At 51.2% G+C, this 13,069-nt stretch overlaps 5 protein-coding genes across 5 annotated transcripts; 2 read left to right on the forward strand and 3 right to left on the reverse strand.

Moving 5' to 3' along the window:
• Window positions 1–992: 992 nt before the first annotated feature.
• On the reverse strand, window positions 993–2,384 carry EsH8_X_000343 (uncharacterized protein; the record flags this gene model as incomplete). Its single annotated transcript, XM_083274431.1, has 6 exons — window positions 993–1,087; window positions 1,187–1,289; window positions 1,355–1,454; window positions 1,516–1,592; window positions 1,665–1,953; window positions 2,023–2,384. 6 exons carry the CDS (start codon window positions 2,382–2,384, stop codon window positions 993–995), a joined length of 1,026 nt encoding a protein of 341 aa, XP_083119823.1.
• Window positions 2,385–3,254: 870 nt separating this feature from the next.
• EsH8_X_000344 (uncharacterized protein) lies at window positions 3,255–3,800 on the forward strand (the record flags this gene model as incomplete). Its single annotated transcript, XM_083274432.1, has 2 exons — window positions 3,255–3,499; window positions 3,614–3,800. The coding sequence occupies 2 exons, from the start codon at window positions 3,255–3,257 to the stop codon at window positions 3,798–3,800; spliced, it is 432 nt and encodes a 143-aa protein (XP_083119824.1).
• Window positions 3,801–4,343: 543 nt separating this feature from the next.
• Window positions 4,344–5,646, reverse strand: EsH8_X_000345 (Kelch repeat-containing protein; the record flags this gene model as incomplete). The annotated part of the gene is made up of 2 exons (XM_083274433.1): window positions 4,344–5,442; window positions 5,492–5,646. 2 exons carry the CDS (start codon window positions 5,644–5,646, stop codon window positions 4,344–4,346), a joined length of 1,254 nt encoding a protein of 417 aa, XP_083119825.1.
• Window positions 5,647–7,379: 1,733 nt separating this feature from the next.
• On the forward strand, window positions 7,380–9,152 carry EsH8_X_000346 (uncharacterized protein; the record flags this gene model as incomplete). Its single annotated transcript, XM_083274434.1, has 1 exon — window positions 7,380–9,152. One exon carries the CDS (start codon window positions 7,380–7,382, stop codon window positions 9,150–9,152), a length of 1,773 nt encoding a protein of 590 aa, XP_083119826.1.
• Window positions 9,153–9,650: 498 nt separating this feature from the next.
• On the reverse strand, window positions 9,651–11,378 carry EsH8_X_000347 (uncharacterized protein; the record flags this gene model as incomplete). The annotated part of the gene is made up of 1 exon (XM_083274435.1): window positions 9,651–11,378. One exon carries the CDS (start codon window positions 11,376–11,378, stop codon window positions 9,651–9,653), a length of 1,728 nt encoding a protein of 575 aa, XP_083119827.1.
• Window positions 11,379–13,069: the final 1,691 nt, after the last annotated feature.

The following is a 13,069-nucleotide window of genomic DNA, read 5'->3' on the forward strand; positions in this document are numbered from 1 at the left end:
GGGCATGTTCATGTACATCGACTGAGTGATTCGGCGTATGACATCACCCAGCCCCCTAAGCTACCGGGCAGAGAATCATGATGCCCTTTGGATCCGCTATACTGCCCCTTTCGTGATTTCATCATACGTGACATAAAAAAAAGTCGGCGGTGATTTCTACAACAAAAGTAACATCCGAAAATTGGGCCAACCAGTAACACCAACAGCGATCTATCTGCGCAACTTTACCACATCATCATTATAATCTTCACTACAACAACACTGACCTTGAACGCGCTAGTTGGTGATTTAGTTGAAGCCAAAGTGGGTCTAATCACGAACAACACACCTCAAAGCGGCTTGAGATTTGGCAGGAAATCACCTCCCTTTTATTAAATTACATCAACAGCACTCAAGGTTTTATGATGTCCTTGTGAATATGACATTTGAAACCATATTGCCAACTCATACTCAAGAGATGTAAAAATATGACAGTTGTTACTTTCTAGGTAAAAGTTCCGAGTGAAAAGGAAGCGCTGGGTTATTGACATTACATAAATACAACCTAGCACGAACCATTCCCCCTGAAGTTTACCCAAGAGTTCATAAGGTGAACCGTGCCAAACTATTTGCGGGGGATAAGAATATCAAATACTATATTCAACTATAAATAAAACATTACTCAAGAAATAAGTAGCCGAGAAGTAAAGGTCTGTTCCCACAAAGATTGTCTGTGGAAACAGGCGATGAAGTAGATGGGCAAAAAAAGACGGAAAACTATTACGGCACCGGCCATGGCCAAGCATGGCAAATTATAAGCTCCACAAACGGTGTCTTATGCCTCTCCCGCTGTCCTCGTCCTCACAACGTCCCGGCGAGGTAAGTATAGCCGCTCGTGACGCCCGTTTTCGGGAGCTCACGTCTTGCGGCTGAAGACCATGGATCTTCCTGGCTGTGGCCGCTGCGGACCCTGAAACCGGAACCGCGACATAGCAGTACTCTAAAGGCGAGCTCTAGAAGTTGCCGGGGCACCGGATCATTTGGTTGGAAGCGGCGACCCGGCCACCACAGCCGTGGCGGGCCATGGAGTAGCAGAGTCCGTGAGAGGCTGGCAGGTTGCAAGTTAGCCAGATTCAAATTCAGGACAAGAAGGAAAAGAAATTCCCCCCAAAAAATGGAATGGCCAAAGGAAGGCGTTGGGACGTACCGGCACCGGCCGGGTCGGCCTGGGTGTGCATGATGTGCGCCTCGTAAGGGGTGACGGTGGGGTTCGTGCAGGCGCGCTTGGAGTTGACGTCGATGTGCTGCGTCTATTCGGTCACGGTCAGTGAGCGGCGTTCGTACCTCTGTAATCGGGGTGTGTGTGGCCACTTACGACAATGACGCCCTTGTCGACCCGGAAATGGGGCCTCTCCCAGAGGAAGCATACGTTGAAGGGGCCGCAGTTGCCGGAGTAGCTGATACCGGTGGTGACGCTGGCGACGGACTGTCAGCAAGAGGAAACGCGGCCGGGGGACTCGGGAGGCTCCCGCTTACCTGTCCGGGGTGCGTCCGACGCTGAACCCAAAGGTGTTGAAAAAGGTGGACGCGAGCTTGGTCCATCCCTTGCCCCACTGGGACGATTTCAAAAGTCAGTCTCTCTCGGCTCCAGTCGAGTGGGCGTGTGGGACTGGGCTGCGACTTACACCAGGGATCTGGCCGGTGCCGCCGATGGTGACGCCCGAGGTGTGGGTGACGGACACGGTCTTGGTGATGGCGCCCGTTCCGCACTGCGAGTCCGACACGTAGTGGTAGTACCCGTAGACGTCGTTGTTGACCGACTGGCGGACGCCGCGCGAGATGAGGTCGGTGCAGGTGCTCGAGCAGCGCCACTTGGCGCTGTAGAAGCACACATCGGGCCAGGCCCTCTTGGTCAGGTGTTCCGGAACCGCGATTACCGCCTCGGGGTCGTCTTCGCGGGCAACGAGAGAGGCCCTATTATTTTCCCAAGGTCAGCAACTACTACACATGACGAGGCCGGGGCCCGGGGGCCGGGAACCGTACTGGTACGCCTTGACCTCCTCGGCGGAAGGGACGAATTTCCCGTCCGAGTCGTAAAACTTGGGCTGGCCCATGAAGTGCTCCCTGAACTGGTCCGCGCTCAGCGCCGAGATGTTGAAGTCCTGGTAGACCAGCTGCTTGCCGTCCACCACGGTGTGCTTCTCCACCATGGGGAGCTCGCCGTAGAGGGAGGCCTCGGGGGCCCAGTTGGGGTAGTCGAAGGCGTCGTAGGGCTTGAGGGTGCCGTTGCTGCCGTCCTTGACGAACAGGGCCGTGGCCTCGTTCGGGGCCGAGTCCACGGCCGCCGGGGCCACGAGGCCGTGCACCTGGCCAATGGCGAGCGTCAGGAACAGAGAACGGAGCATGTTGAAATAAGCAATTGCGGTCGAGTTTTTTAAAAAAAGAGTGTAAGGGATACAACTGCGGTCTTGGCGGTCTTGGTGTCTCTCCCAAAACAGAACATTCCCTGCCGGCGAGAAGCTATCGTCCTTTATAACATTCCGCCAGAGGACGGGACCCGGCACGCCGTCCTCCATCGCGGCCGCGATGGTGCCGGGTTTTTTTTACTACTCTTGGACGGTTTGAGGTCGAACTTCCCGTGAACTTGCGCTGACTCGAGGTGAAGCTGTCTCTTTTGCTACTAAAGCGCTCACAACTGACTTGTGGAAAATGAACAGACCAGAGCAACTAGTAGTTGGGCCAATCACGAGGCTTCCATTGTGCGGTTTAGAGTTTGTGGAGCAAAGACCACTACTATAACCCGTTGGGCTGACTCGCATATAGATTAACTCATTTGCTTATTTCGGAACCTCAACTACACGCTATCAGAGTTCGCATGGGTCTTGGCAATCGCATGCGGGCTTGTTGATCGAGTTGTCCCTGTCGGAATGGCTTCAACTATCAACGGGCCCTCGAGGGGCAGGCCGAAGGAGAGATACGCTCAGGCGGTTAATAAGGATTAAATGGAGCAAACGAAAGATACGTCGGTATTAGGCCGTTTTTTAGCTTCAGAGACTGACACGCGTGATTTGCTAAGTTGTCGACTTACAGATTGACACGGTCATTTTCGAGTGTCAATCAACTAACTCAGCCATGCCTGGAGGAAGCAGAGATGCAAAATTGTAGATAAATACGTCAGTCCTACGTCTGCCGGGAGCATACCGTCATCACCATCCTCACCAACCCTCGTCTTTCTCTCTCATCTTCGTCGTCCAACCTCTTCGCACTCACCCGAGATGGTTTCACTGTCGTTTCTGGCACCTGCCAAGGTCGTTTCCACTCTGGTCGTCCTGCTAGCACTCACCGATTCCTGCGCCGCGGCCGGGCAGTGCGGCATCGTCACCAGCAGCGACTGCGGCAAGAACAAGCGCCGCGCCGGCCACAAGCTGCCCACCAGCGTGGGGTCGACCTACTACGTGAACGGCTTCAACGGCGGCGTCATGAACGCAAAGTTCCAGTCCATGCGCCAATCCGTTGCCGGGTGAGTCCTTTTTTTCTCTTCCCCTTTCTTCCCTCGCCCTCGGGGCCCCGTCTAGGCCCGCGTGAATTTGTGTGTGTTTTCTGTTGCTGATTCGTGTCTTGCCCCTCTCCCCAGCAACTCCGACTATGTCGACTTGACCTACAACTTCAACCTCGGCAGCTATGACGGCGCGTACTGGATCCTCCTCCCGACCTCTTTCGGCGGCGCCAACACTTGCTACGGCGTCTGGAAGAACTGCGACGTCACTATCAGGTTCTGGAACAAGAAGGACCCTCTCCCCACCTGGTACACCCTGACGTAGCCACACCACGTGTAAGTAGACTTTTGCTCCGGCCTGGCTTCTTTGAAGCGGGCGTCAACTTGTCGCAGGATTGGAGGTGTTTTGTTCTGACAGCATCGCCCCTTGTATAGGAATCGAAATTGAGGGCCGCCAGCGATGGTTGTGTCCAATGTGGGTTGCGATGGTGTCGTTGGGCCATGTGACCCAAGGCGGAAGGGCAAGTGTCGAGTCGGGAGAATGTTACGAGGCATCAGCGATGGCCCTGGGTAGTAAGAAGCAAATGGCAACGGACGAGGAGATAATCCGTCTGGGCATGAGCATGGAAGTGCCACTGATTTGAGTACTGAGAATCAGGACATAGTAATTATAATATTTAACCTCTGATCCTTACCTGTGAATCCGTTCGAGTCAGGTGGGATCCGGAAGCGCATTGTTTCCGGCTCGTTTTTCTCACTGCTCACTGCTGCCTGCTGTTGCTTCTCCTTCCTGATATCATACCCATGAGGCTTCCTTTTCCCTTTGCTTCTTGTCTCATAATAATGTTACATGCTTCAAATACAGCCTTCAACGAACTTGAAGCAGCCATCCATCGCCCTCTGTGCCGTTCGCGTTGATGCCGCCCCAGAAAATCACACTCTTTGTGCTCGCCGCGTCTGCGCCAAAGAAGCCCCGCGGACCAGGGTGGGACTTGCCCTCCGTCTTGACCTCCTCGTTGGGGACGAGCTCAACTTCGGCCCAGCTGAACTCCCCGGAATCCACGCGGGGCAGCTTGTCGCGGATGGCATCTTTGATGGCCGCTGCATTGAAGCCGTGGCTAGGCAGCTGCAGGGCCCAGATGTCGGTGTAAAAGTCCTTCTCGGCCGAGCTGCTGTCCTCGCCGAACATGTAGACCAGGTAGTGTCTGCCGACTCCGGTGTCGACGGGCACAAGGGCGCCGCCCTCGCGGGGGCGAGGACCAGGGACGAGAGGGTTCGTAGGAAAATTGACCGTCTTCCACACCAGCGCGTTGGGCTTCTCGCGGTCCTCGGCGTTCGACTTGAGGTCCATGTAGTGGATGGCACCGCTCATGCCCGAGTCGGCCCCGACGGTGTAGAGAACGTTGTCCACGAATGCGGCGGCCAGGGGTGGCTCTGGGGAGGGCGGCAACTCTGTCCAAGCGAGGGTGTCGAAGTTGTACAGCCACGTCTCGGTGGTCGCCTGCTGACCCTTGGCCGTTCGTCCGCCGTGTAGCACGAGGATGTCTTGAGCCTCGTCGGCGAAGATGTGATGGTCGAATCTCGGCGTGAGCGTCTTGCCAATCTGGCTCGCTCCCTCGATCCTAGTCCACTTCAAGCTCTCAGAGTCCCACAGCCACAGGCATGTCTCGTCGATTGGGTTGCCGCTGGCGTCAGCGCCGCCATTGATGATGGCGAACTGGCCGCGCGCCGCGGCCGCATGTCTTGAGCGCGGGGACGGAACGTAGGTCTTGCCTGTCTCTGCATCCTGCATCGCGAACGCGGGATAGCAGGCGTATGTTGCGACTGGCTCTCCCTTGGTGATGGCTGGCAAGGACAGCACATGGAAGTCGGTGGAGCACAGCTGGCCGTCAGCCGCCTCGCCGCCGAAAATGCATGCTTTGTGGTTGATGACAGTGACTGAGTGATGAGAGCGTGCCAAAGCGGAACTGTATTGCACGTTAGGAGACATCTACAGATTGGAAAGGGTAGACTGACGAGGCATCAAACTCGGGAGCCTGTGTGGTAGCGATTTGAGATAGAGACACCTTAAGAGGCTGGGTCGGTCGTGCCACAGCAACTGCGGCTCCTGCCTCGACGCCGGTCGAGATGACCTGCTCCGCGACAATGGCACCTGCTGCAATTTCTGCCATGGTGGGTGAGGTAGCTAGTTAGGTGTGTATGAGGGTGATGGTATGTAGGCCGCGCAGTATGATTGGAAGAATTACGGAGAAGATGAACTCGAGGTGTGGTTTTTAGTGTTCAACGTCTAGTGGTAAATTCGTCTGCCCAACAAAATTGCGGTTAGTGATGAGTTCGGAAAGTCGCTACATCTGATTGTCAGGAACAATCGGAGAACGTTGAATGACGTAGCTCGGGGCTGCATTCCGTATATGACATGACGTCACGTGTCTGGATCCGATCATCCTTCCCCGTACAAAATATAGGGTCAACAGTTGCCACATGCTATGAATGGCAATCAATTGGATTAAACCCCGATACTCAGATTCATTGTTATGAAATTTGGCACGAACACCGGCCTTGGTTGCGGCAATGGAATGCGTTATTCGGCGGAAGCCAGCCAGCTAGCTACCTGAGCTGCCCCCAACTAGCGAGCTGAGTTTGTACAAGGTGACATGATTTTAAACTCACTGCTGCAGTCTTTACAATTGAGTTGGAGGTATGATTAGAATAGTCAGATACTTGATAATTCGTTACTATGCGTAGACGTTGTCATGTAAGCAACATCCCTCCCACTCCCCAAGTGGCTGATCGTGAATCATGCGAAGAAATCCAATGTAGCGACCCAAAGTTCTAGCCATATCTTCTCTTTATAACCTTGTGTTTATATATATACCGTGTTATTTGAAAATGTGTCAATATCATCATGGTCCATTCTAGACCTCGGTCTGTGTGGACGAGGCCGACGACTGGTTCGACCGAGTATTTCAATGTCCTCCAGCCGTGCACATATTCAGCCGCAGATAAAAAAGACTAGGTAAATAATCAGAAAGACAAATAATTACTCTGGAATGAATCCCGCCCGAAGAACAGTTCCAATGCTGAAAACTTCAATGCACAGGGGTCAGTATTAGAAGACCGTTGGGTTCCAGTAGGCTTGAGATTGAGACATGCCAACTCCTGGCCACCCACGTATCGCCCCGAGAGAGGGTTCACTATACAATAGACATATAAGTTATCCATGTTTCAAACTAAAATCTACATAGCGACTTTGACAAAGACCGACCGGCTTTTCGTGCCACTCGCATATTTAGCGTCGGTGCTCTAATGCAACATATCCATGATGACCCATCAACACACTCGATCTGTCCTACTCTCGATAACCCAAGAGCAAAAGAAAGCAATATCGGTGGGGAATTTTTGGCAATCCAAAAGTTATCTACCGGCTTGGGCGAAGGTCGTGGGGCATTCTACTACAAGTATGTTGATTTGCCTGGAAGCCGTCAGCCACACCCCTCGCCCCAAACGTGCATTCAAAACCACAGGGGTTAGAGAAGAATATGGACGCATAAACAAATTAGGAAAACCGAGCTCAATCAATAGTCGCGACATGCATGCAAGGCTGTAAAGGTCCATTTTGCGTGGGGCCAGATAGGGACAGCGCCAAGAGGCTCAATGTCATTGGTGCTGGGCTGAACTTGAGACGCCAACCACAACCCTGGTTTCTAGGAGTGGACTCCGTTGGTTCTAGGCTGCCGCCGACAAAACCGGAGGACTGTGGATGCAGGTGATTCTCGATATTTTGCCCTCCGTCATTCATATTGCCGCGCATGTTTGTATTTCGTCGTCGTTATCTGAGTTTGGAACGACTTTCTCTACATTCTAGGAGCCATACGAAAAGGACGCCTGCCGAGCGGCTCGTAGAATGACCGTCTCCAAGCAGTGGCAGTTGAAGGAGGTTGACCGCTGGGAAAAGTGGTCAATCCCACTCTGCCTTATCATCACCACCGCCCTGAGCTCTGTCCTCGTTGCCGCTGATTGCCGACAATGGACCGTAAATGGCTCTTGGTACGAATCATCATTTGCGACTATCACATCGAGGCGTGCCGTTATTCAGTCAGCAATCCAACTTGTCGCTTATCTCTTGGCTCTCATACAAACTTCAACAATTGCTATCCTCGTCCAACATGGCTCGAGGTTAGCATTCTTCAACGGTACGGTGTCAACGACGCAAAGCCTCAAAGGATGGATGAATCTTGGAATTCCACGGTTGCAGTGGGATATACGACTTCCATTTCTTCTATCCATTCTCGCTTTTTGTGCTCTCGGGCCAATCCTTTCGGCCCTCTGGGTCGGTGCCATGACGCCCGTGGGCAGCACAATTATCGTCCACGAGAACATTACGGTTCCTGCTTTCATAAACACGACGCTCATCAAGGAGTATCCTTCTGAAATCTCGCAGTCTGGGCCTTCCATAACCACGAGGCAGGGCTTTTTCACGTACTCGGTTGGAGTCAAGCTTCTAGGTAGTTTGATCGCATCTGGAGCATCCGCAACCACGTCAGATGGATCCGCCCGCAGACACACAAAGATCGACAACACGCAGTTCATCTACGAAGGGCGCTCTTATGGAGTTGGTTCTTCTGTCGGCATCGGAGACAAGGCCATAAGCAGCAGATCATCGGCGACGACGTACCAGTTTCAAGAGATCGGTTACAGATCTAATGTCGAGTGTCTGTACAACAAAAGCATGGATTTCGGGATTAGAAGCGAATTCCCGAAAAGAATATTTCCTGTCACCGGGTTTCTGCCTGACAGCGTTGGGGGCGAACAATTCTCTGAGTACATTGGCCATGATTCCAGTGCGATTGTAGCTGTGGGTGTGGCGTACAGTCCAGACTCGGCGCGACGCTATGTTTCTATCGCCGCAGGTAAGAGTTACCTTGCTCTCAATGCTACCCAATGCACGTTGGATTTTACGCCGACCCTTTTCAATGTCTCTGTCGGCATCAAGGGCAGGAATGTTACAGTTATGCCATTGAAAGACATCGAGGACTTTGACCCACAACGCAATATAACGAGGACTGTCGTCAGGCAGTTTGAGCTCATTTCCAATGACTTGACTAGTTTCTATGAGTCAGTACTTGGAAATGCGTTTCTCGCAAGCATTACGGCTTGGAACATGTCCTCGAACGAGAACGGTACTGTCTCGGAGGCCCATGCAACACTTCGCGGCCTGGAGAATGCTATCACCTCAATGTCGGATTCAATGCTAGCGGCTTATGGGGCCGCTCAGCTAATGGTTGGCAACTTTTCAAAATCGACGCAGGCGGATGTGACAGTGGGAGTGTTTGTTATTGGTGAAAGGTTATATATCGTCGCTATTGCGGCGCTGAACGCCGTGGTGATTCTGGCCGTTATCGTCGAGGCTGTGAGGACGAGGGCGTGGAAATTACTGCCACAGAACGACTTTACGGACCCTGACTGGTTGATCAAGGCGTCATTCCGAGGTGGTGTGTTGTCCAAAAGCAAAGGAAATGTTGGCAGCGAAGATGCCACTGCTAATTTCAAGAGAAATCATGTTTTCTCGACTTACTCTTTAGTTGATGAGAGTGATAGGAAAAGTTTCACGACAGTAGACGTGGTTCCGGCGGGGGAAGACAACAGCGAGGTTGCATTGTTGATACAGACACATTAGCTTTTCTGCTAATGCAGAAGTTGGATGTAGAAAAATGATAAAGTGATGCATTTCTCTCGTAACTATACATTTGATTCTTTTTTAGTCCTACCAGCACTCTCTCCTTACGATTGATAATTCGTTCTCTTTTTGTGCTTCTTTTGAAGGCTAAGTTGTGATTTGACACCGGGAGACCGTAGTTCAGTCACACCTTGATTGGCTGTGGAGGTCAATCGTAACGTTCAAGACCAACAATCGAGTTGGGTCCTACCAAGTAATCGCCAAATTGAAAAGATGCCGGCCATGAATTAGACTAGATAGTATAAGCAAATACATTTCCGCAGCCAAGACTTGTTAAAATTGTTCCAAACGCGCAAGCAATCAAATAGATGTTTTGTTTAACATTCTATTTGATTCAAAGGAAGCTTACCTACAAATATGTCCAGGCTGTCAAGCCAAGGCCTTGGTTTATCTACCTCTGGTGCTGTTGAAGCATTCCCAGTGCTCATTTTGGTGGCTTTAGAGCTCGGCTCTCTTCAGACGAACATAGCACTGTACCGGCTCCCTAGCAAACCTTTGGATTCCATCGTAACTACTCAAATCTGCAGGGGTCTGCAACAATTCAAAATGCCAGATAATCAGCGCGAATTGGATCTTGAGCGTCTGCAGCGCCAGCCGTTTGCCGAAGCACCCGCGAGGACCTAGCCCGAAAGCAAGGGTTGGTCCGGACATAGGGTCAAATGTCTCACTATCTGTGTTCGAGTTTGTCTTGAGCCATCGCTCCGGTCGAAAGGACGTGATGTCGTCGTCATCCCAAATCCCCGTGAGACCTTTGCCCTGGCTGCGTCTGGCTCCAGAACTGCGAATTGTGTCTTCTATGGCCATGTTTGGCTCCAGATACCCGGGTCCATTGGCCATGAGGAAGACATTGGTACCCTTGGGGATATGACGACCTAGGACTGTGGTTTCTTGCAGAGCCTGACGGACAACGAACGCGATCGGGTTTGCGTGGCGCAGCACCTCTTCGACCACGGCATCGAGATAGGGAATCTGCGCCTTGCTAAGCTCCTGGTAGGTTGGAGAGCGCTTCTCCTTAGCGCATTGAGGGAATTCCGCCCGCAAGATGGTGCGCAAACGACTTTGGCTGATGGGATTGTCGGCCAGGTACTTGACGCCCCAAGCGACAGCAGTAGCCGTTGTGTCATGCCCTGCCATCATGAAGCCGAAGAACTCGTCAAAAATAGCGCGCTTGTAGTAGCTGGGCTGTCGGTTCTCCTTGGCCGCAATCTCTCTTTCCCGCAGCAAAACCGAGTGCAGCGCACTCCAAGGCTCGGTGTTGCCGCTGTTTATCAGATGCACTGACTCATCTATTTTCTCACGAATGTATTTGTCCTTGATTTTTGTGGCCCTCTTCATATAGGGGAGCTTGCGGAGAACCCATGAGGTGAGCACAGGCGCTGGGGATAGTTGCGTATCGGTCACAGAGTTCGTAAGGGTCAAAATGGCTGAGAATACCTCGGGGACTATGCCTTCCGGAAACTCGACTTGATCTTCGGTATCATCAGGAAGGATTGGCGACGACTGCAGTACGGCATCTAGGCGCTGGGTCGTGATGCTATAGGCTTCAGGCAGCCCAAAAGAAGATGCAAAGATAGTGTCCAGCGCTGCGTATGTAATATCATGATGGGCCGAGAATGGCCGGCCCTGCGCCCTGTCGCATTTCTCTTGCCACAGTCTGATTAAGACGCTCATAGTCTTGTATACCTCTGGCGCGCTCACTTGGGTAATGAAAGTCGGTGCCATCAGATGATTAATAAGACTGCGAGAAGACTTGAAGCGGACATCGGTGGATAAGAACTGGATGTGCTGTTCCGGCAGAATGCCTCCGATCAACTCGCCAAAGAAGCCGCTTCGGTCAAATTCCTTTGTCCGGCGATGAAGAATGTCCTGGCTCTCGAAGGGGTCGGTGAGAACAACCCAGGGCAGATCCCCGGGCTTTATAAATGCCTGGACGATGGGGCTTCGATGCCGTGTGGTGAGAGAGGTAAGCCAGCAAAAGATTCGTTTCGTCCGCATGACATATCCCATCATCTCGAAAACGTCGCCAAATAGCTTTTTGGCCGCATCTTGATTGTATGGGATACCAGGAAGCGGCTTTGGCAGTAGGAGTCGGTATACGGTCACGAGAGAAAGAATCAGCGCAGCAGTGAGCACTGTTCCCAGAAATGGGGAAATGGCAGGACCCATGATGTTTCGTTCTTACACCGGGCTCCGGCTTTGACTGAGGCTTGCAAAGTAGTGCGCTTGGTTGGATCTGTTTCAACAGCAAAGGTGCAAGAGATTACGAATGTAAGGATTTGGAGGTTGCGGATGAAGATTGGGGAGCCATTGGAGTCCTTTAAACAGAGGATCCCCCCTCGTGTGCATCAGACTCGATTATGCAGGTGAGATAGATCCCTGCTTAGAACCCAGACGAGCGTCGTCATCCCCAAACATTTTTCTAAGAAAAAAAGATTTATTTCTTTCACATTTCAGAGTAAAATATTTTTTGGACCTTGCAGGACTTTGTCACTGCATTTGTTGCTCGCTTCTCCAAAGAAAGGGGGGTACAAAACAATGGCTTGCATCTTGCCGAACCTGTTGAAGATTGGGAGGGAATTGTTTCCTCAGCCAGGAAAACAAAACGTGCTGCAAGTGCACTCAGCAAGAGGGGAAATTCTCTTTCGGCAGGGAGTTGTAAAGAGTTGTCGATGAAAGCGCAAGAGCATCAATAGTCTGACTACGGTATCAGCAAAAGTTCAAGCCAAGTTGCAGAAAAGACGGCGGGTTCCCTTACTGGCATTAGAAATCTCTACCTTCCCTTATCTGTTCCTCGTCTATTCCTCTCCACTCCCTCTGGAATATCAAGAAAATAAAAATGTAATGAGTATAGAGGTGAATTTCCAAAGAGGTCGAAGGAAGTTAACATAATTGTTGAATTACTCAGCGAGGATACGGGCAGGCGGTCAGCGGCGGGAAGCGGCAGCAGTCGGGCCTGGAGATTCTACCTCACGGCTGCCAACGGCTATATCTTCAACTGCTGCTTCCGCTTCCTACCTTTCCTTTCTTCCTTCGACGCGCCGTAATAAAGTACCAGTTTTTCTCTTTTGATTTACTTTGATTTACTACCCGTACGGGTATCCTGTGATCTTAACAATAATGCCGTAATTCCGAAATATACCTTTTCCTTTCTTTAATATTTTCTTGTTTCTTTTTTACAATATGAAACTGTAGCGATACAAATTTTTCTAGGTTTTTATTTTTATTTTTTTACCATGAAGAACTAAAATGTGCAATTAATCGTAAACGAATGATCGGCTGTTCCCGCGTTTGGCTGTTTGTTATCAATTTTGAAATGACGGAAATGTTTCTTTCGACAGCTACATCTGTGTTACTGAATGAAATTCTGCATTTAACTATTCCGCGAATATGCGGATGGAATTCCTAACTATTTCATTGGCTTACAAGCCCGTTGATAGGTCAGGTTCAGCGGCGTGTGAGTGAAACTGGATTAATGCAAGGCATCAGGAAGATCCATAGGCTGAGTCTTGAGATCAACGCGGGGCCAGTTTCACCGTCATCAACAAAGCCCGCAAGCTGTTTCGAAAGCATTTATCCTTGGTGCCGTTGGTAGATATAACATGGATTGGCTTGATTTTTCGCAACTAAAAGTCCATAAAAATGCGGATATAATCCGGTTGCTTGTCTCCTTTGCTGATTGTAACAACGCTGACTCACAGGTCTGAAGCGGGGTACTATTGACTTCATATGCAAGAATTGACTAGTTATTTTAGGACCACGTTTGGGCTGTATTGATATTGGCTGCTGTGAGAATGATGAGAGTGGGAGCATGGAGCGATGGATTCACTTGCCGCAATCTTTGGCAACCAGAATGAGAC

This window comes from Colletotrichum jinshuiense, chromosome 10 (assembly GCF_051148585.1).
Source record: "Colletotrichum jinshuiense chromosome 10, complete sequence".
In the NCBI taxonomy this organism is placed as follows: Eukaryota; Fungi; Ascomycota; class Sordariomycetes; order Glomerellales; family Glomerellaceae; genus Colletotrichum; species Colletotrichum jinshuiense.